We start from the raw sequence: 26,094 nt of genomic DNA, 5'->3' as shown, positions 1-26,094 counted from the left end.
GTATAGTCTCTGTGTTTAAAAAATCTGTCTTTTTTTATTTTTATTTTTTTACTGGGAACAACCACCAAACCTTCAAAAATAAGGACCGGTATGGACTTGGCTTAGATTCCTCTAAGTTTATTGTCATCCTTGCTGCCTTTAAAACCTGGTCCATATTTTCTGAAGTAAACACTGGTGTCCCGGAATTGTATTTATCTGAAGAAGAATCTTTAATTCTAGAACTGCTAACCTATAGTAACCCTTCGGTAGAATCTGAATAAGAAGAAACACAGATTGATGAGGTGGAGCCCCGCTTTGCACACCTTCTTACATTATAAAAGAATAACACACTTCCTGCTTAACAAATGAAAAGAGCAATGGGGATTCCTCAACAAAAATCTTTACACAGCTACTGCAGGTCAGCTTTTTATAATAAGGATGTAGCAAATTTTACAATGTGAAAAGTTTTTTTTTGTACCACTTTCCTGGGTAAATCCCCACGCTAGAATAAACATACTAACCTCAACCTGCAGGGGACAATAGGATAACAAAAGAACACTCGTCCACCAAGCCATTCAGCTTTCCTGGTCCCCTTGCATTCACGAGCCAGACATAGCACCTCCAGCCTATTTAAATTATCCTCTGAACCATAAACTACATAGCCTCTGGCATCTGACATTACAAGGCCTTGCATGCCCTACTTTCTTTCCGTACTACAGTGAAAATGAAGCAAGTACATTCACTGAAAAAAGGGAGACTGAACATGTAGCATACGGGTTGCTTTTTTTTTTTTTTTTTTTACGGTACAAATAAAGAAATGTTGATCAATAAATTTCTTGAAAGGATATGATAGGAGAGCAGTAAAGAGAAAAAAAATTCTTAGAAAAAGACGTAAAATGAAAAGGAAAAGAAACAAAATAAAGAGGATGTCACATATATAGCTACAAATGATATAGAGCTGCACGTTTAATAAATACAATGATAAAATATTGGGGCTTTTTAAGGGCAGACTCTAAATAGCTTCTAAATGCCAGGTTTGATTGGTTAAAGGGGTTACCCATCAGGGTTTCTTTTTTTTTTTTTTTTTTTTTTAAGATAAGCCCATTGTGTGGCATATAACAAAATAAACCTTTACTTATCTCCAGCACTCCCTCCTGTGTCCTGCTCCAGTCCCCCCCCCCCCCCCCCCTAGTGATCATGGGAACAGAGCAGGACACCAGAGGCACTGCATGAGTTTTGGGGGTAAGTGAAGCTTTATTTTGTTGTATCCAATACAATGACCTTACCTTTGAAACTCCCACCCGCTGGATAACCCCTTTAAATGACTGGATCAGAGAAAACGTCAATGCCAGCCAGGGACCACAGCTGTCAGCTTAAGATAGCAGCCGGCAGCTGCAAAGTATGGAGCGGGCCCATACATTAACACCCTTATTGTCATGTATGGGCAGGGAAGAGTGAAGCCCTGAACTCACCCGCTCCCACATGCCCTGCCTAATTGCGTACCCGCCCTAGGCGACGGGTCCACAACCACGGTGAGTGTCCCTGCCTGCATAAGTGCAGGGAGTAAGATGTCAACAAAATAAACTAAACGATACAGACGGAGCCACTGTAAGGAATCACACACACACAAAAAAAAAAAACGCTGTGTAACTTAGGGGGATATTGTCTATACTTTGCAATATCTGGTTTCCAAATGGCAAAAACCATGTGAAGGCAATATCAATGAAGTAGCACATCACTACTTCATTCATGTGATCGGCTGGTGTTGCAGCAGTAATTTTCCCACTCATCAGACATTGATGGTATATTATAACCACATGCCACAAAATGTTTGTTCTTAGACAATAATGGATGAATAATTTGAGCACACATTCATTTACATTTCCCATGCATTACAAGTCAATAAAATAATGAAAAGACATATCTAAAATTAATCATTTATTAGGCAAGGGGGAAATTTCACTAGTATTTACATAGTGCAAAAAGCTGTTATTACTCCAAAATAAACAATAAAAATATAATTATCCTTCATACAGAAAAAAACCTTCATATTTTATTAGGAAAATGTGTTCCCATGTAAGGATTACATATAATTGTTTCCTTTTCATTAGGAGAAAGATATTAACAAGTACAAGGATACAAGCTATAAAGACTGGGAGGGGGAAAAAAGGACAGAACACTCAGAAAAAAAAAAATCTTCTGGCCTATATGTATAAAAGGAGATTATATTTAAAAAAAAAAATTATCTTCAGAAAGCAAAAACAAGACAAGTACAATTATAACATTTTGCTCTCACAACTTTTAGCTAAGCATGCCAAAACATTTTTACCAAATTTGAAAATCAAAGACGTAGTTGGCACTGTCAAGGGTGTTGCAGGCTTACTGTACCTTGTATAGTAATTCTTAAACATGTGTATGTGGTTCAACAAACACACTGGTGCAGATTCATCAATGGTGTTACAGTGGAGGCTTTTGAGTATATGTAAAATGATCATTAAATTGTGTCATTTTTACAGTGTCACTAAGCTTATGATCCCTCTGCTGAATACTAAGAGCTATTAAATAGGCACAAGTTCTGTACAGCGTCTGACCAGTTGTACATCTCTGTTACACACAAAAAACAAATAATTTAGATTAATTTACCTTAACAGATTCATATTAGGTGCTGCTCACCTCCGTATTTAAGCATACACTAAGATCCTCAGTTGCAGATTCTATCATTTTTGATGGGGAAAAATATAGCTGTGTTACAATGAATGTCACAATACAGAGTCTTTCCGAAAGGAGTTTCTAGTTTTGTTCCTTTTCAAGACATGCAAGCTCTGGAATGCCCAGTCAATATAGCTTACTTTCCATTAAGGATTGTACTGGATTAGAAAAACATGGCACATCTGTCCACAGGTTGTATCTTTTACTACAGCTGGGCTCCTTTGAATGGAACACAATGGAGCTGCAAACTGCAATACAACACACAACTTGTTAACAGGTATGGCACTGTTTTTGGAAGAAAGCAACAAAATCGCTGTATTACTAGCCTGTTTTTCTATTAATTCATTTTCACAGTTTTGCAAAAGCTGTAATTTCCGCAGCTGTCAGAGTGCTGTCTTAATGTGTTGCGATTTTTCAATAAAAATATTTATTTTTATATATTTATAAAAATGATTATATATATCTATTATAATTAGGAAGGGGTTTCTGGAACAAATTTTTTTAGTGTAAATAATACATACAGGGTTTATAGCTTGCAACCCCCCAGACACGTAGGCCTGTAGGGGTGAAACCAGAAGCTGTCGGTATAAGTTGCAAGTATGCCAGCAGTGGGCTGTCGCATTTTGTATGGTTTCCATATAATTAAGATGCATACACAGCAGAATACAGCAAGGGATAGCGGGCTACCTGCAAACATGATCACAGCACTGGCACCCAGAAAAAAAACATAGCTGCAAAGGTGTTTATATCTACTGATCATTTATGACTGACATCTGTAGCCAATAGGCCACACCTTCACCTTATACCTGTCATATCCCTTCTTTAATTAAATCTTTAAAAGGGGATTTCCAGCCTTATTGGTGATTGCTGCTTGGCTCCATTAAAGTGAATGGGACGGGGCTGCAGTACTACACACGACCTGTGGATGTTAGTTCTGTCTTTGCATAAAAAGGAAGCTGGGTTTTCTAACTCTGGACAACCCCTTTAAAGGGGTACTCCACTGCCCCAGCCTTCAGAACATTGCGTTCCGAACGCTGGGTGTGGGCGTCGTGACGTCACAGCCACGCCCCTCATGGCATCACGCCGTTCCCCCTCAATGCAAGTCTATGGGAGGGGGCGTGGCCGTCACCACGCCCCTCCCATAGACTTACATTGGGGGGGGGCGTGGCGAGACATCATGAGGCTGCGACCCCTGCAGCCCACACCCAGCGTTCGGAACACAATGTTCAGAAGGCTGGGGCAATGGAGTACCCTTTTAAATATACCTCCTCTGCCATAGGCCAGTTTTACAGTTGACACACACTGAAAAACCTGCACCAACATTTTTTGAGAAACACGAGTGGCTGAGCCAGCGCTTAAATTGGGTACAATAAAAAGCCAGCTACATCTGTACATAAAATACATTGCAAGATTTCATATAGGTAAACAATACCAGTAACACTTAAATGAACAAGGGATTAAAGTAAGCTTTACTTCACTGAAGTTGCCCTTAATACACACTGGTAACAAACTGTGAGAGACTTATGTAATGTTACATTTACAATAACACACATTATATACAGACTCATCCTTTTTCACAATCCCAAGTTTAAACTTTTAAGAAGTGCTTCATCAATATTATATGGCATGCCACCCAATGCCGACTATAATGGAAGGGACAGATGATAGCACAAAACAAATACTTAGAATTAATTCACTATATACATAAAGTATATAGATGGTTCATCAGGTTAAAAAAAAAAAAAAAAAAAGCCTGATAACTGGACTAATGCATTTGTTACAGAAACAATATAGAGATACTTTAGAAAAAGTATTTTTCATATACTACTAATTTAATCAAGGTTATATACAGTACTGCCTTATCATCTATCTTCCTGCTGTTCTCCACTGAAGACTGCCCTTAGCACCGGGTTGTACCAGTCCGATATCTGCACAAAAGCCACCCAGTAACACTTGAAATTAAAATTAGCAAGCAGCTTTATACACTTGACTTCAGAAATCATAAATATCGTCTATCCTTTTCTAACTCAGCACAGCAGTAAGAGACTTAACGGAAACAATTTAGCAAAATTAAGTTCTGAGACAGGTGTATCTACAAACCAAAATGACCATTGGCCAAGAAATGTTACAGAATAGGGCTACCCCTAATCTTTCCCTATCCAGGTCAAGTTCCTCTGACAGCAGGAAGGGTTTCCTGCAGCCCTCCATATAACAAAGTAGCTATATAGTGGGGAGTTTTATAGTGAAGTTTAAATATGTTCTCCAGGATTAGAAAAACATGATTGCTTCCTTCCACAAATAGCACCACACCTGTCCAGCCGTTGTATCTGGTATTGAAGCTGGGCTTAGTTAAAGTGAGTAGAGCTAAGCTGCAATATGTGGTGTGGTTTTTGGAAGAAAATAACCATGAATCTCTAATACTGGACAACTTCTTTAACTTGCAGTTGCACATCTTTAACAAATATGTTGGATAAAGAGGAAATAGCCCTTTTAAATCTATTCCCTTTGACTTGCATTGCACATAGTCATAAATTCTTTCCTTTTTCAAGATAAAGACATTTGGTTGAAAGCGAACTGTGAAAATATTCTCTAGCTAAGCATTGTCACCCATCAGGATCAAGAATTAGTTGAACATGTAGACAAGTTTAATGAAAGCTGCATGTTCTTTTTAAAACTCTGTCATTTCCATAGGCAGGGCCAACTCTTGAAATCTAAAGGCTAAGGTCCATCATGTATCACTAATTATTAAGATGACATCACTCCTTAACCTTTGCACTTTCAGGAATTTCTTTTTTAAACTAGTAAAAATATGTTTGTCCATAGAACTGTACAATGTTGCCAACTTCCCAGGCAACTAAGAATGCTTACAATCAAGAAACTTACATTAATCTTAAAAAGTTTAAATAAAATACAGTTATGAATGTATGAAATTACAAGAACTATCAAAAAGACTGTCAGTAAAATCATCTACTGATATCCTAAATGCATGTGTTATGTAATGCCCCTTTGATGGGCAACAGATATTTCATCCACTAAGCATGGTTTGGAAAAGTTACCCCCTAATGCTGACATTTACACAATAGGAAAAATAGAAATCATGTAACCCCAGGTCTTGATTGTGTCACAATGACCATTTAGACATATTTTAGTAAATATGGCTGTTAAAACATAGTACTTGAATTGGTGTCTAATGCCAATATATGTAATATTCAGTCCTTGACTGAGGGGTAAAACAATATGCCATCATCTTAAAATGATGTTTATTTAAAATCATTCAGTAGGGTAATAAATAGACTCCATGTAGCCTGGTGGGCTGTAGCCCAATAGATTCCTTGCTAATGCAGTAAACCTTTTCCACTAGTAAAGATAATGCTGTAAGATTACCTGCAGTATAAATGGACATAGTTGGATAGATGCCTCACTAACGGACACATGTGACGCTGAGGCATCTGTTCATACTTTGGTCCTTCATGGCACACAGCAGTAATCTGACCCTTACCTGTTCTATCAAAAGTGCTAGCTAGCAGCCAAGTACATGGCCACCAAACTGCCACCAAATTTTGGGCAGAAAAGTCAAGCTATGTGATACCAAAATCTGTTTACCCATAAAACAGAAAACCAGTAAGTGGGAAAAGCAGTGGACCATGTACATAGGGTTCTATGTCCAGAGTAGCCTGTACGTATGAGCTTATACAGAGAACAGGGGGGAGATTTATCAAAACATGTGCAGAGAAAGAGTGGTGCAGTTTCCCCATAAAGGCAAATCAGATTTAGTCTTTAATTTATAAAAAAAAAAGCATCTAAAAATGAAGCAATTTGATTAGTTGCTATGGGCAACTGCACCACTCTGCTTGTACAAACGATGAATAAACCTACCCACAATCTTTTTCTTATGCAGCTACTTAAGAACTTAGAGCATTTCTTGAGCTGTCGCTGAAGCCATATTTAATAAAATTTAAAGAACAAATGTAATGCTACACACCCTAACTGTTAGTCTTTGACAGTAGACAAAAGTCATGCAGTATCAAACAGAAAATCACATTTTATCAGGTTACAATTTGTGTGTATGTTTGTAAAAAGAGACAAATATTTTGGTTGCCATTGCACATCCCCAAACCTATTGTGCTATGAAGCTCATCCATAGTTTGGTCCGTGATTGGTGCAATTAACCTCCCTTCATGTGTATTTTTGGGTTTCATAAAATTCTTTCAGACATGTGCATGGCTGAGAACTGGATCAGGATGATATGATTTTCAGACATCAATATTTTACAAATTAAAGGGTAAAAAAGGACAACTCCTTAAAACAGAACACAAAAAAAAATTCCAAAAGTGTGAAATGCTATATTAATAGATATATACAATAAATTAATATTCAGTGTGTACAAACAAAGGAAACATTCTGAAATGTTTTTGTCAAGGACAATATTAAATTCATTGTGTCCTACTGCACAGATATTTGCACACCTCCACAAAGATTCCAACACTGTCAAGTCAGAGGATGATACAGTCTCAAACTAAGAGTATATGGACTGAGAGCTACCCAACAAACTATCAGGAATAATAGACCATGTATTTCTCCCAAGAATTGACTGTAAATTATTTGGTTATAAATATGAAATAGGTGCTGTGAATGGAAACACATCTCTCAAATGTACGCACTCAAATGTAAACTTGGCTAATTTAAGATGAAAAATGAATACAAAAGTTTCGTTTGTAAAATAGATTCCATTAAACCAGAAGTAATCAAGGGGATATCCAGCACGCCCGATGCCAACAATTATCTACAGGTATCTTACCATATGGAAAGACCATTGTTTCGCTTTTTTACCGTTTGTGTTCATACCCAATCTTGATGGAAGGAAAAAGCTTGGCAGTCTGGAAAAACGCCCTCTAGTGCTGAAGTGAGAGCACCAGCTCAGCTGAACATTTAACAATAAAACATAATTTGCAGGAAATCAGATACAGGGTGAACATTAATACAGTGCAAAACATTGAGATGAACTAGGAATGGGAATGGCTGCAACTCTCCCAAAAGCAAAGTTCTGTGGGTGGACCGATTCCTGAGTTCAATTTACATAAGAGGAGATAGAGCTCTCTTTTATAAAGACCTTGCACCACCTTGTGTATGTGCCCCATTTCCGACTTACTATTCTTCTATCCCTTCCTTTGAATCCACAATTTGTTCTAGATATTTTCCACTGTATCTTCTTCACTTTGTTCAATGTTATCTTCCTCTGGACTGTTCACAAGCTGCAGAGTTTCCATAGTTCGCTGGGTTTCGGATACCCAAGACTCTATTCTGCTGACTGAAATGGGTTCCTGGTGATAGTCATCATCATCTTCCTCCTCATCGTCATCTTTGTCCAGCATTTCTGGCACCAGAGTACTTGTTGTGCTTGTCATGGAGGAATTGAGGACATCTCTGCCACTCCCATCCCATGATCCAGTTTCTGTACTCTGCTGAGAAGCCCATTCCAGATTGTCATCTGGTTTTGCCTCTTCTTTGTCAACTGGCACCATCTTGCCAGGTTTAGTTATTGAGGTAGTGCTACCAGGACCCTTAAGTGGTTTGTTAACATTTTTTTCAGACTGTGCATTAATTGTGTGTTGAGATGCAGTTGTTTGTACAGAAGAATCTTCATTTTCTGATGCTTCAAGTCCATCAGACGTTTCTACCATACTTCTCCAATTTGTTTCTACAAAAATAAAATACATACATTGAGATATCTGCCAAGTATTATTGCTTCTTAAACTCAGTGATATCATTCAGCAACTATGTATACAAGAAATGGTCAAAAATAAGCATGCCAGAGCTAAAATTTACATAAAAGCTACCAAATACCACATGTGTAAACTTACCATAATCCTTCTCATTAACTTCTGAGATAGGTTCAGAAATTACGCTGCAGAATGAAATTGCGCTGGCAGCAGAAGGGTTACGGGAATGTCCCATATGATGTGGGACCTTTTTAACATTCTTCAAAGCTTCTTCAGCTTGTTCCTGCTCCATTGATGACACCATATCTTTGTATGCTTTTCTAGCTTCTTCCGTCAGAGAGACCAGGTTATTAAATAAATTCTGGAGGGAAAAAAAACCAAGACGATGAGGAGTAGTAGAGGTACACAAAGAGAATGGCTGCGAAAGAACAAAGATATACTGGCTCAGATGTATGTGCCTCAAAGAGTTGGTCTTTGGAGAGGTTTTACTAAATTAAGATATAATGCACAGCAAGATTCATGTACAAAACAAATAGTGCAAACATTTAAAAAAATAAAAAATAAATGAGGTATCTGGGATAGCAAGACATATTTAGTATCCGAATAAGCCCAGCCAAGAAAATAAATGATTGTCACCTTCTAAGTGTTAACTAGGCTGGGTTTACACATAGCTAGTGTGCCGCACAGCCATCTATAGCAGAGCAAAATATATTGTACTGTGCACAGATGTGGTTTTGCAATGCGGTTTTCGGCTACACTGTTCTTCCATGTAAAACATGTTCATGGTTCAGCTGTGCAAACTGTACAGCTAATAACCACATAGCAGAACTGCAGCAACTTGCATTAAAATGTGTGTGGTTTTGATACGTGGTAACTGCCTGTGCAATATATATATGACCACTACATGTGGACCCAGCTATAGTAAGTATGGCTACATATTTTAATAATATACTGAGATAGTGATCAATTTTGACTAAAAAAGAAGAAAAAAATTTATATTTTCTGTCTTTTTTTACTTACCTCAGCACCACAGTAGCTAAAGATACCCACAACACTGACTGGCACTAGTTTGTTTACACAACGCCCCAAAGCTTTTCGTCCAAGGGCAAAAACAAATGGAATTTCTTGCTCTCTTGCCATGGCTATTACATTATAGAGTGCCTCATCCAATCCACCTGGTTAAAACCAAAACAGATCCTTTATCTATTAGAAGTCCTAAATGAGAATTGTTCTAAAAATATAATACATATACTGTACAAAATTAGAAACAAGGGCAGGTTTACTGATAGTACATGTTATTTGAATTCAAGGAAACACAATATTGTTTTTATGGCCTCTCCCTAGCACAGGCCATTAATGTTTGATTAGTGGGGGTCTCACCCTTCCAAAGAGGGCAGCTGTGTCTAGTATTGTAGCCGAGTCCCATTCAGCTGAATAGGATTGTACTTGAGTACCACGCATAGCCACGCTTGTATGTACTTAACTGTGCCTGTGAAATTATAAAAGGGCTTCATAACAGCATTGTAGCCCGTTCATTCCGCTGATAATTTGGGACACAATGGCGTATCCAAAGGATAGACATTCCTGTAAACCCTACTAAAAGTGTTATGCATATCCTGCAGCTAACATTAATGATAACAGTGAAAAACATTAATATTCCTAAAAACAGACTTTAAAGCACAACAAACCTTTAGACTGAATTTTCTCACAGTTGGGAGAAATAATGACACACTTTATTTTATTTAATTTCATGTGCTTGGTGACTTCTCGCAATCCCATCACAAGTCTCCTCTTTGACTTGGCTTTGATAGGGTCTTTCTGGTATACGCGTTCTTGGAAGCTAACCAGTTCTTGTAGTAATACAGTCACACATTCATCAATTTCTTTACTTAATACTTGATTGCAGTATCTGTATGGAAAAAAATAGCACAGATGTCTTAATAAAATAAATAAAATAAAAAAATCTGTTGATACTCAAAGTGCAAGAAACCGGTGCAAAATAATAATATTATTTACAGGCACTGCATTTATATAAATATATTTGTATACAAGATGTCCACAAATGTTCCATGTGCATGTTCTTGAGGTTTACACCTGTCGACAGAGTAAACTCACAGTTTAACGTTGACAGTGGTCAGACTTTAACCTATTCTCCTATGGGCACTGCTCACAGGCAGAACTTAGTTGCAATACCAGGCAAAACTGAACAAATGCTATTTTACCTGCTATTATGTATGTATTGCGATAATTCTAATAAAAATAATAAATCAAAATAAAGGATATTTCTCCACTTACTCTCTAAACCTTTTGCTGTGAATTTTGGTGATGGCAGACGAGGCCATAGGACTACCAATGCCAGAACTTGCTGGTGATCCCTGAGATACAGGCGTCATGCAGTAGGGAGAGTTCTGACTTGCCGGAGACAGGGAAGTATCACTGGGTGCACTGAGACCAGCTTCTAAATAGGGAAAAAAAGTAAAACTATTAAAAAAGAGCAGTTACAAATAGGATCTCTTACAAACAAGGCATCCTGTGTAGTAAGAAAGACACTTAGATGCTACTGTTATGACTTACCATCTTGAGATGCCAGCTCCTCAGACTGATCATCAGCAAAACTTAAAGGAATTTCCTTTTGCTCATCGGAACCCAGCACATTGGGATCCACTGTTAAACGTCCTTTCTTTTCTTCTCTTTCTTTTAGAATTATCTAATAGACATAAAATTGCCATGAACCAGTCATTATTATAAAGTGTTACAAACCCAATACAAATTAATAATCTTCCAGAATATGCTGTTCATAATTTAACACCTTAAAGGAGTTCTCTAAGCTAAAACTTCTATCCCCCGCTGTGCCCGGGCTGTAAAACTATACATAATAAACTTTCACTTACCTGCCTACGATCCCCCATTGTTTCGATATCGCCGTCCCGTTCTCCGGTCCCGGATTTTTTCAGGGACCAGTTCAGCTTTGAAGTGGATTTGAGGGGTCTTCATATTAGAAATACCCCATAAATGACTCCATTATAAAAACTGCACCCCCAAAAGTATTCAAAATTACATTCTGAAAGTTTGTTAACCCTTTAGGTGTTTCACAGGAATAGCAGCAGAGTGAAGGAGAAAATTCATATTCTCCATTTTTTACACTTGCATGTTCTTGTAGAACCAGTTTTTGAATTTTTACAAGGGGTAAAAAGGAGAAAAAGCCCCACAAAATGTGTAAACCAATTTCTCTCGAGTAAGGAAATACCTCATGTGTGAATGTCAAGTGCTCTGTGGGCGCAGTAGAGGGCTCAGAAGGGAAGGAGCAACAATGGGATTTTGGAGAGTGAGTTTTTCTGAAATGGTTTTTGGGGGGCATGTCCCATTTAGGAAGCCCCTATGGTTCCAGAACAGCAAAAAACCCACATGGCATATTATTTTGGAAACTACACCCTTCAAGGAACGTAACAAGGGGTACAATGAGCCTTAACACCCCACAGGTGTTTGACTACTTTTTGTTAAAGTTGGATGTGTAAATTAATTTTATTTTTAATAAAATGCTGGGTGTCCCCCAAATTTTAAATTTTAACAAGGGGTAATAGAAGAAAATGCCCCCCAAAATTTATAATCCCATCTCTTCTGAGTATAAAAAAAACAAACAAAAAAAAAAAAAAAACATGTGTGGATGTCAAGTGCACTGCGGGCGCACTACAATGCTCATAATGGAAGGAGTCACATTTAGTTTTTGAAAAGCAAATTTTGCTGAAATGGTTTTTGGGGGGCATATCCCATTTAGGAAGCCCCTATGGTGCCAGAATAGCTAAAAAAAATAAAAAATAAACACATGGCATACTATTTTGGAAGCTACACCCCTCAAGGAACGTAACAAGGGGTACAGGGAGCCTTAACACAACACAGGTGTTTGCCGAATTTCCGCTAAAGTTGGACGTGAAAATGAAAAATTAGATTTTTTTCACTAAAATGCTGGTGTTACCCCAAATTTTTCATTTTGACAAGGGGTAATAAGAAAAAGCTTCCCAAAATTTGTAACCCCATTACAAATTTGTATGGAAATAGCTCTGTTGGCGCACTACAATACTCAGAAGAAAAGGAGCACCATTGAGCTTTTGGTGAGAGAATTTGTTTGAAATGGAAGTTGGGGGCCATGAGCATTTAAAAAGCCCCCGTGGTGCCAGAACAGTGGACCCCCCCACATGTGACCCCATTTTAGAAACCACACACCTCACAGAATTTAATAAGGGGTGCAGTGAGCATTTATCCCCCACTGTGTCTGACAGATCTTTGGAACAGTGGGCTGTGCAAATGGAAAATTACATTTTTCATTTTCACGGACCCCTGTTACAAAAACCTGTCAGACACCTGTTGGGTGTAAATGCTCACTGCACCCCTTATTACATTCCGTGAGGGGTGTAGTTTCCAAAATGGGGTCACGTGGGGGGGAGGGTCCATTGTTCTGGCACCATTGGGGCTTTTTAAACACACATGGCCTTCAATTTCAGACACATTCTCTCTCCAAAAGCCCAATGGTGCTCTCTCCAAAAGCCTTCAGCTGTTGCAAAACTACAACTCCCAGCATGCACTGACAGACCATAGTAGTTATGCAACAGTTGGAGGCACATTGGTTGCAAAACACAGAGTTTGTTACTTAACTCAGTGTTTCGCAACCAGTGTGGCTCCAGCTGTTACAAAACTACAACTCCCAGCATGTACAATCTATCAGTGCATGCTGGGAGTTGTAGTTTGCAACAGCTGGAGGCACACTGGTTGCACAACACTGAGTTAGGTAACATCAGCTGTTGAAAAACTACAACCCTCAGCATGCACTTGCAGCCGAAGGGCATGCATTGACTTGTAGTTATGCAACAGCTGGAGGCACACTACCGCAACTCCCAGCATGCCCTTTGGAAATTTGTGCGTGCTGGGGGTTGTAGTTATGCAATTGCTGGAGGTACACTTTTTCATAGAAAAAAATGTGCCTCCAGCTGTTGCATAACTACAACCCCCAGCATGCACAAACTACCAAAGGGCATGCTGGGAGTTGTAATAGTGCCTTCTGCTGTTGCATAACAACAACTCCCAGCATGCCCTTTTGTGATAAGCAGGAGGCAAGACTTACCTCCTGCTGCTGCGCACATGCAGGATCCTCCTGTCACCGCTCCAGGGGCCCCGATCCCGCCACCGATGCCGGGGATCGGGGCCCCCAGTGCAGTTAAACACTCCCGGCACCCGCTCTCACCCTCCGGAATAGGGCGGAGCAGGGGCCGTTAGGGACACCCCCACAGTAGGCGTCCTGATTCTTCGGCCGGTAATTACCAACGAATCAGGACAATCGTGAGGTGGCACCAGTGCCACCTCACTTCTGCTGCAATACGGTGATAGGTGCCTTTTTTACCAGGGCACTTGTGGTGATCGCCGACATGGGGGAGGGGGAAAGGGGGGATGTGGTCAGGACCCTCCAAGGGGTTTGCACGGGGTGCCTGCTGAAAGATTTCAGCAGGCATCCCGGTCAGGTCCCCGTCCGATGAGCGTACCTATACGCCCGTGGTCCTTAAGGGGTCAAAGAATATTCCATCTGGCCAGTGTACTCCACTTCACAATAACTGTTTCTATTACATTTTATAAGTAGCCTGTCTGGTTGTTGCACAAAGTGAAATATGTTCTTTATGAGCAAATCAAGCCACAGCAAGAGAATTGCTAGATCACTGTAAATTTTTACAACCCATGACTCATCTATTACCTACTCACCTTTTTTAGTGGAGTTGGACGTTTTAATTTTGGAAGCTCTTTTTCTTTTCCCCTTTTTATCCGGGGTGCAGTGGAGTCCAAGGGGTTATGGGAAGCTACTAAAGTCTGACTCTTTGTGAAGAGATTTCTGTTTGTGTGCTCTTTGGTGTGAAATGGGACAGTACTGCCAACTAAAATTAAAAACATTTGTTTGAATTGAAAAGATATAAAGCATTATTGTCAGACACAATTAAATATCATAACATGGACAATTCTCACTTTATATATTGATTTTATATTGTAAAGACGACCAAAACAATGCTGACAGGCCCAAACAGAGGTTGGCAAGAGGAGTCAAACCATATCTGTAGTCTCGGTTATGTACCTTGCATGACTGGGATAAGAGTTTATGAAGCTCCTGGTTACTGTCAAGTGTCTAGGAGGCAAGCTCTTCTTATTAGGTCCCTGAGAGTATTCCTGATCCGGCCTCTCAGATATGACTGATAGCGTTAGCATTCTCCTGACTGAAAGCTAGAACTATCCTGGCACTTGCGGTGGTTGGGGGCTTAAAAAAACATTTATCTGGGTCATGCAGACTGAGGCTATAGGTATGGTTGGACTCTCATTCCCCAATTCTCTAGGCCTGTCAGAAGTTTTACTAGTTTAACATTGCTATCGGGTCCACTTTAAAAACGCAGTTGATATATTAGCAGCACAACAGATATATTTAACCCCTTAACGACCAAGGACGTGTATTCACATCCTAGTGCAGTTAACAGTGTATGTCGCGGGCTCCCGACGTGAGCCCGCGCCATACCGCCTGGCCCTCAGCTGAGGACTGGAGTTAAATAGCAGACATGCAGCGATCTTCTATTAACTACGGATGTCCCAATACCATTTTTTTAAGACCGAGTACGAGTACCGATACTTTAATTCTAGTACTCGCCGATACCAAGTACGCGTACTTATATTTTAAAGGGAATCTGACAACAGGGTGACCTGGTTTCTGGCGCTGTTTACTGTATGATATGTGGGTCCTTGTTGTGTACAATGGAGGCGGCTGCTGTAGTATACGCAAAGATTTCTCTCTTCTCCATTGGACAGAACAGGGAATTTGCATTGGTGGAGAGACCAATGACCACATGGTGAGCAGCGGTAGAAACCGGGTCACCTGCACTATCTACCGATAAATTCAAGTTAGTGCAGGTGACTCTGCTGTAAGATTGTCTTGATTAGTAGGTAGTATCCCCTTGCAGACATTAGCTGCAGCCCCCTTGTAGACAGCAGCCCCCCCCTGTAGACAGCAGCTCCCCTGTAGACATAAGAAGCAGCCCCCCTGTAGACCACAGCCCCCCTTTAGACAGTGGGCCCCCATTTAAACAGCAGCAGGCCCACCCCCTTTAGTAACCAGCAGGGCCCCCTCCCCTTTAGACAGCAGCAGGCCCCCCCGTTTAGACAGAAGGCCCCCCCCCTCTTTAGACAGCAGCAGGGCCCCCCCCCTTTAGACAGCAGCAGGCCCCCCCCTTTAGACAGCAGCAGGGCCCCCCGTTTAGACAGCAGCAGGGCCCCCCGATTTAGACAGCAGCAGGGCCCCCCCATTTAGACAGCAGCAGCAGGGCCCCCCCTTTTAGACAGCAGCAGGGCCCCCCCTTTTAGACAGCAGCAGCAGGGCCCCCCCTTTTAGACAGCAGCAGCAGGGCCCCCCCTTTTAGACAGCAGCAGCAGGGCCCCCCCTTTTAGACAGCAGCAGCAGGGCCCCCCATTTTAGACAGCAGCAGCAGGGCCCCCCCGGTAGACATTAGTAGAAGCCCCCCTCCTTGCAGGCAGCTCACCTCCTCTGTCGGGTGCTGCCACTCTGCTGCCCCGTTCTCCCGTCCGCATCATGTCGTCCTATGGAGGAGGATGTGACATATACGTCACTCTGCTTCCTCCGTAGCGTTACGCTGGGCGCAGGGGAGAAGGCGGAGTGACGGGTGTGTCACATGCTCCTCCATAGGACGACATGATGCTGACCGGAGGATGAAAGAACGGGGCAGTGGAGCGGCACCAGGTATCGGGCATGGTATTGGGGACATTAAAAGAGTCCCCGATACCATGCAAATGGCTAGTATCGGCCCCGATACCGATACCAGTATCGGGACATCCCTACTACTAACCCTTTAGATTGCCGCTGTCCAAGCTGACAGCGGCATCTAAAGGGACCTTTAAACACTCCCTGGTGGTCCAGTGGGGTGAATCACCCCCCGCAGTGCGATCGTGGGGGGGGTGATCCACTGCTGAGGTAGCCGGAGGGCTTACCTCTCCTGTAATCCGGTCCGTGGCTCCTAGATTGATAAAGCCTGGCAGGACCAGGCTTTATCAATCAAGTGCAGAGCACACAGATCAATGTAATTATATGGAACTACATGTAATTCTATGGACTAATAAAGTGTAAAAAAAATAAAAAAAAAATAAATAAATAAAAAGGTAATAAAAGTAAAAAAAAAACACATTAACCCCTTCCTTATTAAAAGTTTAACTCCCCCCTTTTCCCAAATTCCATATAAAAATATAAAAACAACATGAAAATAAACATATGTGGTATCGCCGCGTGCGTAAATGTCCAAACTATAAAAATATAACATTAATTAAACCACACGGTCAACGTATCGTGACGTCACGCCCCGCCCCCTTAACCTCTTAAGGGTGCAGGGCGTACAGGTACGCCCTGCGTCCTTAAGAGGTCAAGGGGGTGGGACGTGACATCACGATACGTTGACCATGCGGTTTAATTAATGTTATTGACCGTGCGGCGATATCCCATGTTTATTTTCCCATAAAAAAAGAAAACTGTAAATAAAAATAAACATGTGGTATTGCCTCATGCGTAAATGTCCAAACTATAAAAATATATTGTTAATTAAACTGCACGGTCAATGGTGTACGCGCAAAAAAATTCAAAAGTCCAAAATAGCATAATTTTGGTCAGAAAAAACTTCAGAACACGGCGCAAAAAATTTGCCCTCATACCGACAAAATTTAACAAGTACCACAAACTCAAACCTATATAAGTAGGGTATAATTTTAACCGTATGGACTTACAGAATAAAGATAAGGTGTCATTTTTACCAAAAAATGCTCTACGTATAAACGGAAGCCACCAAAAGTAACAAAAAAATTTTTTTTCTTAAATTGTCGCACAATTATTTTTTTTCCCGTTTCGCCATGGATTTTTGGGTAAAATGACTAATGTGACTGCAAAGTAGAATTGGTGGCACAAAAAAAAAGCCATCATATGGAATTTTATATGATTTTTAGAAGGTTATGAGAAAAAAATGAAAATGTAAAAACTGAAAAACGCTGAGTCCTTAAGGGGTTAAAGCAGGTCTATGGGGGGGGGGGCCCCCTCCCATAGACTTGCATTAGGGGGGGTGGGGGTGGGGCCGTGACGTCAAGATCCTTCGGCCCCTGCATCAATAGTCATCAGGCACGGAGCGAAGCTAAAGGAATCAGCTGGGGGCTGTCAGGTATGATGCGGGCTTGAGTCGGGAGCCCGCATCATGCCCCGTTAACGGCACATGGACGAGTATACATGTTCATGATCGTTAACAGGTTAAAAACATTTTTTTTTATCCCCTGGATCAGCGTGACTGACAGCACATAAAGGAAGTCAATTATTGTAATACCAGTATATTATAAATTAACAATATCCCTTAAAGCCTTGGATAAATAGTGGCAAGTGAATACAGAAGAAAATATACCTGTGTATGATAAAGGTCTGGTGTTGGTAATCTGCCGGGCTTTCATTGCTTGTTGCTGTCTCTCCAGCTCTGCTAACATGTCTCCTAAGTCTAGCTGTACTGGAGTCTTGCTTTTCTTACCAGATGCTTTAGATAATGCTTCCTGTAAAGCAAACGCATGCCACAAATTAAGTGATATAATATTATTTAGGTTTGTACAAAGTAATTCTGGATCAGAATAGAAGAGGCAAAATATTACTACCACAGTTAAACTCAGGCACAGAACAAAGCTTTTATGGCAGCCCTTACAGGTCTGTAATATAGAGTCAGACCTCTTTCATATGCTGCAATATGGCTTCTCCAAATGGCACCTTATTTCCCCAAAAAACATAGTTTTTTAGGAGAAAATAAGGAGATTTTTATGCTTACCGTAAATCTCTTTCTCGAAGGATCCATGGGGGACACAGACCATGGGGTGTATGCTGCTGTCTCTAGGAGGCTTGACACTATGGAAACAGAAAAGTCGGCTCCTCCCAATAGGATATACCCACCTCCAGGCCACTGAGCTAATCAGTTTTAGTCCCAGAGCAGTAAGAGAAAACCGACAGGTCAAAGGAAAAACCACGAACTGTCCAAGCACCAGAAGAAAAAATAACTGAACACATCCTCGGACAGATAACCAAAGGGTGGGAGCTGTGTCCCCAAATGGATCCTTCGAGAAAGAGATTTTACTTTAAGCATAAAAATCTCCTTTTCTCTATCAGCTCCATTGGGGGACACAGACCATGGGACGTACCAAAGCCGTCCCTTGGGTGGGCAGAGAAACAGTCAGGCAGTCGGCTGTACCACTGCCGCCTGAAGCACCTTATGGCCCAGACTTGAGAAAGTGTGAAAAGACGACCAGGTGGCCATTTATAGACCTGCGAGTCTGAGGCCTTATTTCGGAGGGCCCATAATGCCCCAACAGAATGGGTGGAATGAGCCAAAACACTGAAGGGTGGGATCTTCCCCTTGCAGCGGTAAGCTTCCGAAATAGCAGATCAGATCCAATGAGAAATGGTGGCCTTGGAAGCAGGCTGTCCCTTACGACGACCTTCCGTAAGAATGAAAAAGGAATCGCACTGACGAAAGGAAGAGGTGACAGAGAGATAGGTCATAACAGCCTACACTACATCTAGTTTGTGGAGAGAACGCTCACTGGGATGAGAAGGAGTGGGACAAAAGGACGGGAGGACGATGTCCTCATTGAGATGAAAAGACGAAACGACCTTGGGTGAAAAGGATGGATCTGGTCGGAAAACAACCTTGTCCTGGTGAACGACCAGAAAAGGAGAACGGCAGGAAAGAGCTGGAGGTAATAGCAATAAGGAACGCCACCTTCCAGGAAAGGAGGCTAAGAGGAATATCCCTGAGGGGTTCAAAAGGAGCGCCTTGTAGGGCACCCAGAACCAGATTCAAGTCCCAAGGGGGAAAAGGGGACCTATAAGGAGGGACAGCATGTGCCACACCTTGGATGAAGGTCCGGACATGAGAATTGGATGCCAGAGGACACTGAAAAAGAATAGAAAAAGGGCCGAAACTTGACCCTTAAGGGAGCCGAGAGCCAGCCCTTGTTCCAACCCCGACTGCAAAAAAGAGAGAGGACGGGAAAAGGAAAACGTAACAGGAGAAAAAGCCTGAACTTCGCAAAAACAAAAATAAGACCGCAAGGTACGGTGGTAAATTTTTGCAGAGGAGGACTTGCGAGCCTTGAGCATGGTGTGAATAACTTGGGAAGAGAAACCGCGGGCCCTTAGAACCGCGGTCTCAACCGCCACACCGTTAAGTGCAGCGACTGTAAACTGGGGTGGCAGAGTGGACCCTGCAATAGAAGGTCTGGACGAAGTGGAAGACGCAACAGAACGTCGTCCAGGAGCCTGACCGCGTCGGCATACCACGTCCTTCGGGGCCAGTCTGGGGCACGAGAATGGCGGGGATGCCCTCTGCTTTGAACTTCCTCAGGATCCTGGGAAGGAGAGGAAGGGGAGGGAACAGATAGCGCAGGGCAAAGCCCGACCGCGGAATCACCAGGGCATCCACGGATAGAGCCAGGGGGTCCCGGGACTTCGACACAAACTGGGGAATCTTCCAGTTGTGTTGAGAAGCGAAGAGGTCCACGTCTGGAGTTCCGCCCAGAGGAGAATCTTGGTCACCTCGGCCATGGCTGCTGAGCTGCGAGTGCCGTCCTGCCGATTGATGTACGTCACAGCCGTGGTGTTGTCCGACTGGACACTTACAGGGCGGCCCAGAAGAAGGGACTCCCAATGAAGCAGACAAAGATGGATTGCCCGCAGTTCCAAGATGTTTATGGGGAGAAGGGCTTCTCGGGGAGACCAGAAGCCCTGAACCGTCCGGTCCTTGAAAACGCCTCCCCAACCCGACAGACTGGCATCTGTTGTGACAACTTGCCAGTGAAGGGGAAGGAATGAGCGCCCCTGAAGAAGCAGGGGAGAGCGGAGCCACCAGAGAAGAGACTGACGAGACCGCCAAGAGAGAACAATCTTGCGGTTGAGACACAGAGGAGACCTGTCCCACCGGGAGAGAACCACCAGTTGAAGAGGGCGGTAATAGAACTGGGCAAAGGGCACAGCCTCCATAGCCGCCACCATCCGACCCAGGACTTCCTTGCAAAGACGGATGGAGACTGGAGCCCGTGTCCGAATGGAGCGGACTCCTGACAAGAGAGTCAGTCGCTTGTCCGGCGGAAGGTGAATCCGGGCAGCGGCCTTGTCGAACTGGAGCCCCAAGACGACCAGAGACTGGGTGGGGGAAAGGACGGACTTGTCCCGGTTGACCATTCACCCGAAACGAGATAAGGCCTGGAGGGTGAGATCCACATTCTCCAGATTCTGGGCTCTGGTAGGAGCCTTGATGAGGAGGTCGTCCAAGTAAGGAATCACTGAGAAACCCCTCGACCGTAGCAGGGCTATCACGGGCGCCAGGATCTTGATAAAGACCCGTGGAGCAGTGGCCAGACCGAAGGGGAGAGCCACAAATTGAAAATGACTTTCAGGAACAGCAAAGCGGAGGTACCGCTGATGTACGAGGAATATTGTAACGTGGAGGTAGGCATCCATGATGTCCACCGAGGTAAGAAATTCCCCTTGATCCATGGACGCCACCACTGAACGGAGAGATTCAACTCGGAAACGGCGGATCAGAAGATGTTGGTTGAGACGCTTGGGAGCCAAGATTGGCCGAACAGAACCGCCTTTCTTGGGTACCACAAAAAGGTTTGAATAGAAACCCCGAAAACAATCCCTGGAAGGAACCGGACAATGACTCCCTGGATGAGAAGGGACCGGAGTGCCCCCCGAAATTCCTTTGCTAGCAAAGGAGATCGGGGGGCCCGGGACAGAAAAAAAAAAAAATAAAAAATCGATCCCTCAGAAGGGAAGCAAATTCGATTCGGTATCCGTTGGATACCACGTCCCTGACACAGGAGTCCTGAATGTGCGCGGTCCAGACATCTCGGAAGAATAAGAGACGACCTCCCACCCGAGAAAAATCTGCAGGTGGGGGCGTCCTTTCATGCAGAAGTAGGTTTGCGGGTGCCCGATTTGGCCACACAACGGCAGGAACGGTTGTCCAACTTCCGAGAGGGGCGCGCCCGGAAGGAGGGAACCTTTTTGTCCCGCGAAAGCGCCTGCCCAGACCCTTTATTGGGAGCAAAAGTCCGAAAGGAACGAAAAGAAGAGGACTTCCTACGGGAAGTAGTGCGAGCCTTATTCTGAGGCAATAAGGAACTCTTGCCGCCCGTCGCCTCTGAGATGATCTCATCAAGGAGTTTGCCAAAATGGAAGCTCGGTGAGAGACTTCTTGGAAGCGGAATCCGCGTCCCAAGCTTTGAGCCACATGGAGCGATGGAGGGCCACCAGGTTACCAGTGGCAGCACAACGGTCTGACTGCATGGAAGCAGAACATAGAAAGTCTCCAGCTTTGGAGCATTGGAGAGCTAGTTCAGCCAGTTCCTCCGGGGGGGGGGGGGGAATACCCTGAGTTGGGAACACCAAACTGAAAGGGCCTTCGACACCCAAGCAGAGGCGAAGGCAGGAAGCAGGGAGGAACATGCTGCTTCAAAAGGCAAACTTTGCCAAGGTCTCCACATTCTTGTCTGACGGATCCTTGAAGGCAGCCGCATCCGCCAGTGGCAGCGTAGTAGCCTTGGAGAGGCAGGAGAGGTCCACCGGTGGGGGGGGGGGAAAGGGTACCGCGCTTGAACCTTCTTCGATTCCTGAAACCTCTTGTCAGGATGCCTACAGGCAGATTCCACAGGGGCATCAAATTCAGCGTGAGAGCTGAACACCTTGGCTGCTGGTCGGTCACGATGAAAGAATACTTCTGGAGGTATGTCCCAAGATCCTGGGTCCTCTAGATGAAAGGTGTCTCTTATGGCCGAAACCAATGAGTTCACCGTGTCAGCTATATCAGTCAGATGCTGATTCGGAAACCTCGTCCACAAGTTCTCCAGGTGAATGGGACCATGTTGAGGCGGCCCTGGATCAGTGAGAGACTGACCTGGTACGCGGTTCTGGAGAGCCAGAGTGGCGACTGCGGGAGCATCCTCTGGAGGAGTGATGCTTGTGACAAGATGAAGCAGCAGGGCGAGACCTATGAAGGAAGCGCCCATGCCTACCCGAAGACCCAGAGGATGAGTCAGAGGATACACCCCTATTACGCCTGCGAGAATAGGGAGAAGGGGAGCTGGTCCCTCTGGAGGGCCGACGGAGGGTGGACCTCTCCAAGGCAGTCACCAGCATAGACTGGGAGAGGGAAGAAACCCAGGCTGGAGGGATGGCCGAACCCACCGGGTCTGGAAGAGCATCCGGTGTAGAATTAGCAGGGGGTCTGGGGGAGCAGTGGTGCAGGCAGAACAAGTGGGTTCAGCAGAACGAGACATTTTCGTGTTACAGCTATTACAGGTGTAATAAGTAACTAAGGACCCAGCTATCTGTTTAGAGGGAGGAACAGTTCTGGGCACGGACAAAGTAATAAAAAAGAACAGTCTCACCCAAGTCTGTGTCCCTCAGGCTGCTGCTGTGAGGAGAACTCCGGCAGAGAGAAGGAGAGAAAATGCTGGACCAATGGCCAGAGGGGGCGTGCTAGCTACAAGGGCACTGTTGATTGGCCCTGCAACCCCATGCGCGCGCACAGCGCTGATTGGAGGTTATTCGCGCGCTTATAAAAAGCTTCGGCGGCCCTGGATGGGCGGAGCTAAAGCGCACCGGACCGCCAAAGTAATTATAGCCCGGTCCATAATGTCGCCCGCTCCCGGCCCCGAGCGCACATGCGAACGCATTTGCTCCTCGGAGGAACGGAGCAGGCGAAACACCGCCGCCAGTCACACTGCCAAAACGAAAGTAAAAAGGCGCCGTGCGGCCGGGCCGGAGGAACGCCCACAGTAATAGAGAGATACGCCGCGGCTGCAGAAAGCACCCGCGCTAATACCGTGCACCACATACACACTGTGCCCACATATATATGTGCCAATGCTCAGCCCCAGAAATATAGACTTTTCCCCCATAGAAGGTAGAAAGGAGGGAAAAATCCCTCCTGGCCAGTCCCATTAACCCCCATACAAAAAGGTGGCCCACAAACTTGGTGTCTCCAGATGTTGAGAATCCAGCACCTTAGGGAAAAGGGAAATATATTCACCTTAGTCTGAAAAACTTAACTCATGAAGTCTTCAGTTTTGTCACCTGCATTATGCCGGGCTGCAACAGTGAGAAGGGAAAAGTGGGGGACCCGGACCCATGAGGTACAACCCCAGGCGCTGACCGTTAGCGAGAGGAGGTTGACAGTACATCCACGATGCATGTGCCCCCTCAATTGCAAATGGGGAAACAGTGAACGCTATGTTCCCGAGTTCCCACCTGAAAACAGGAAAGAAAAGGGAATAAAAAATCTAAGACATCCCTAAGCTAGGAAAAAAAAAAATATGAGACCTGGCCTAGGGGACCCAGACCAGTGTCTACCTCTTTAGACACTAAGCTAAAACTGATTAGCTCAGTGGCCTGGAGGTGGGTATATAACGCTGGGAGGAGCTGACTTTTCTGTTGCACTAGTGTCAAGCCTCCTAGAAAGCACCGCATGGTCTGTGTCCCCCAATGGGGCTGATAGAGAAAGAAGGGTAATACATTATATGTTAGAAAAGGAAACTTTTTCCCCTCACACATTCCTTATGGAATTTGTGAGATAAATGCATAAGAAATTAAGGGTCCATTAATTTCTATTCTGGCCGCAGTAATAACAGGTAAATGAGCCCTTAAAGTGAGAGGAATGACTGACAAACCTGGAGCTTTTTCTGTTCCATGCTTATTTCAGAATATTCCTGGGCAGTGGCCAAAGCAGCAGCAAGAGCTTTCTTCTTCTGACTTTTTGCACGTTTTGGTACTGAAGTGGTAATGGGGATTGGAGTCTGAACAATGTTAATTGGGGAGTTTTCAGGTAAATCATCCAACTGCAAATATAAAATATGAGAAATATAAAAAAGAGAAGGTCAAAAAATTTACTTTATTTATTGGTACACAATGACTGTTTAGTGCTCTAAGCATCTCTCTACAGCAAATGGTTTTCTTGAAAAACAAACATTAGCGGGGTAGTTAGGGTATTTCAGAACTTGGGTTTTATCAGACACTGTACGAATGCTAAAAAGTTATCTGGCCTTTGTTGCTCGTACCCCTTAGTTTGCACTGGGTTCTTGTGTCTTAAGAGAATGTCTACTTATATAATGTATTGAAGTCCTTTACCCAGCTTTCGACCATTCATGCTGTTTCTGGGATGCCAATAAGTACAGCCGAAAACCATCCCTACGCAGAGGGAGATGTAACAAACATGAAACCAGGAACAATTATTATCAGTATGCAATGGAAGAGTAGACAAATCCTCAAGGGGGTTACAAGAAAAAGGCACAATGTAAATTGTCATTGGCCTAATAGGGGGAGATCAAAGAGCAGAGAAGCAAGGAGGGTAGATGTGAGGGAAGACAAAGAGGTCGGGGAGGGGGAAGGAATCTTTAGACAAGGACAACACACAGCAGACATACCACAGCAGCAACATACAAGACTCCAAAAAGGGGGTGGAGGTGGGAGGTCCCCCAACAACCCAGGCACGGAGGTTCAAGAACGCAGCAGGGCGCCTTCCTCTCATTAGGGTTAGGCTAGGTTCACACTACGGAATTTCCGCCTGCAATTCTGCTTTGAAATTGCAGGCTGAAATTCCGCTTGCTAAAATGTATAGTGTAGTGAATTTGTGAAGCGGAATTTGTGAACGGAAAATCCGCTTGGAAATTTCCGCCTGAAGAATGGCGTTGCTCTTTCTTCAGGCGGAAATACTCACGGAACACGTTGCAGTCCTAGTGCCGACTGATTCCGAAATTTTCTGCCCGGAGATTCCGTAGTCTGAACCTAGCCTTATAGGTTAAACTTGATGGACTCTGGTATTTTTTTTAACCTTATGAACTATGTTACTATGATATTCAGGAATTTTCTGCAAAAACCCTCTACAAATTTGGGTTTTGAAATCTTAGAGCCACAGGGGGCTTGTGTCCATCCTCTACTCTCATCTAATTCATGCCAAAAATTGCATGAAGGACATTTTAGTGGTGTATTCAGTGGCTAATAATAAACCTATCATCATAATGATATCATTAATACACCTGTATTCCGAAAGGCCAATCTTCATCTGACCTCTGCCACAGCTGTCATGCCCCTAGGACTAACTTATGGGACTGACTTATGACTTCCTGTCCCTATAGCTTCTCCTTTTAGAAAGGTTTATATGGAAAGAAAAAACTGACAGTGGTGGCACTATCTTTGTGCAGTCACCAAGGGCAACACAATAACAGTTTCCACTTTGCAAAATGCCCTACGTACCTGGATGTGTTGGGCTCAGATTTAAACAACTTTTTGCATATAACAGGAGTAGTTGCGTGGCAGCCAGGACCCGATTCCGTAGATGTATGGAGTTTGCAGAGAAGACTTTGTTACATTGGAAGGCTCGAACGGAGAGGTAAAAACGGGGTTTTCCTAAGGATGCACACCTCCACGGTAGGTTAAAACCACAGACATGTGACTTGATAAAGAGAGCTACGCTCTCAAAACGCGTCGTCTATATGTCATTAAAGTGGTACTCCGGTGGAAAGCATTTTATTTTTAAATCAACTGGTGCCAAAAATGGAAAACAGATGTGTAAATTTATTCTAT

General features: G+C 43.5%; 1 protein-coding gene across 2 annotated transcripts in view; it reads right to left on the bottom strand.

Moving 5' to 3' along the window:
- Positions 1–4,409: 4,409 nt before the first annotated feature.
- The window catches only part of SECISBP2L (SECIS binding protein 2 like), an 85,171-nt gene continuing 63,486 nt past the window's right edge, over positions 4,410–26,094 (bottom strand). For both annotated transcript variants that reach the window (XM_056572259.1, XM_056572258.1), the window contains exons 10-18: positions 24,183–24,350; positions 17,873–18,014; positions 14,154–14,323; positions 10,983–11,115; positions 10,704–10,866; positions 10,097–10,317; positions 9,429–9,583; positions 8,550–8,769; positions 4,410–8,386 (exon numbers count right to left, since the gene is read on the bottom strand). In XM_056572259.1, the coding sequence (XP_056428234.1) occupies positions 7,875–8,386; positions 8,550–8,769; positions 9,429–9,583; positions 10,097–10,317; positions 10,704–10,866; positions 10,983–11,115; positions 14,154–14,323; positions 17,873–18,014; positions 24,183–24,350 (1,884 nt within the window). In that variant the 3' untranslated portion in view covers positions 4,410–7,874. The remainder of the gene's footprint in view (positions 8,387–8,549; positions 8,770–9,428; positions 9,584–10,096; positions 10,318–10,703; positions 10,867–10,982; positions 11,116–14,153; positions 14,324–17,872; positions 18,015–24,182; positions 24,351–26,094) is intronic.

The sequence above is a fragment of the Hyla sarda genome, chromosome 4 (genome assembly GCF_029499605.1).
Source record: "Hyla sarda isolate aHylSar1 chromosome 4, aHylSar1.hap1, whole genome shotgun sequence".
Taxonomy (NCBI): Eukaryota; Metazoa; Chordata; class Amphibia; order Anura; family Hylidae; genus Hyla; species Hyla sarda.
This window is presented reverse-complemented; position numbering and strand designations above follow the sequence as displayed.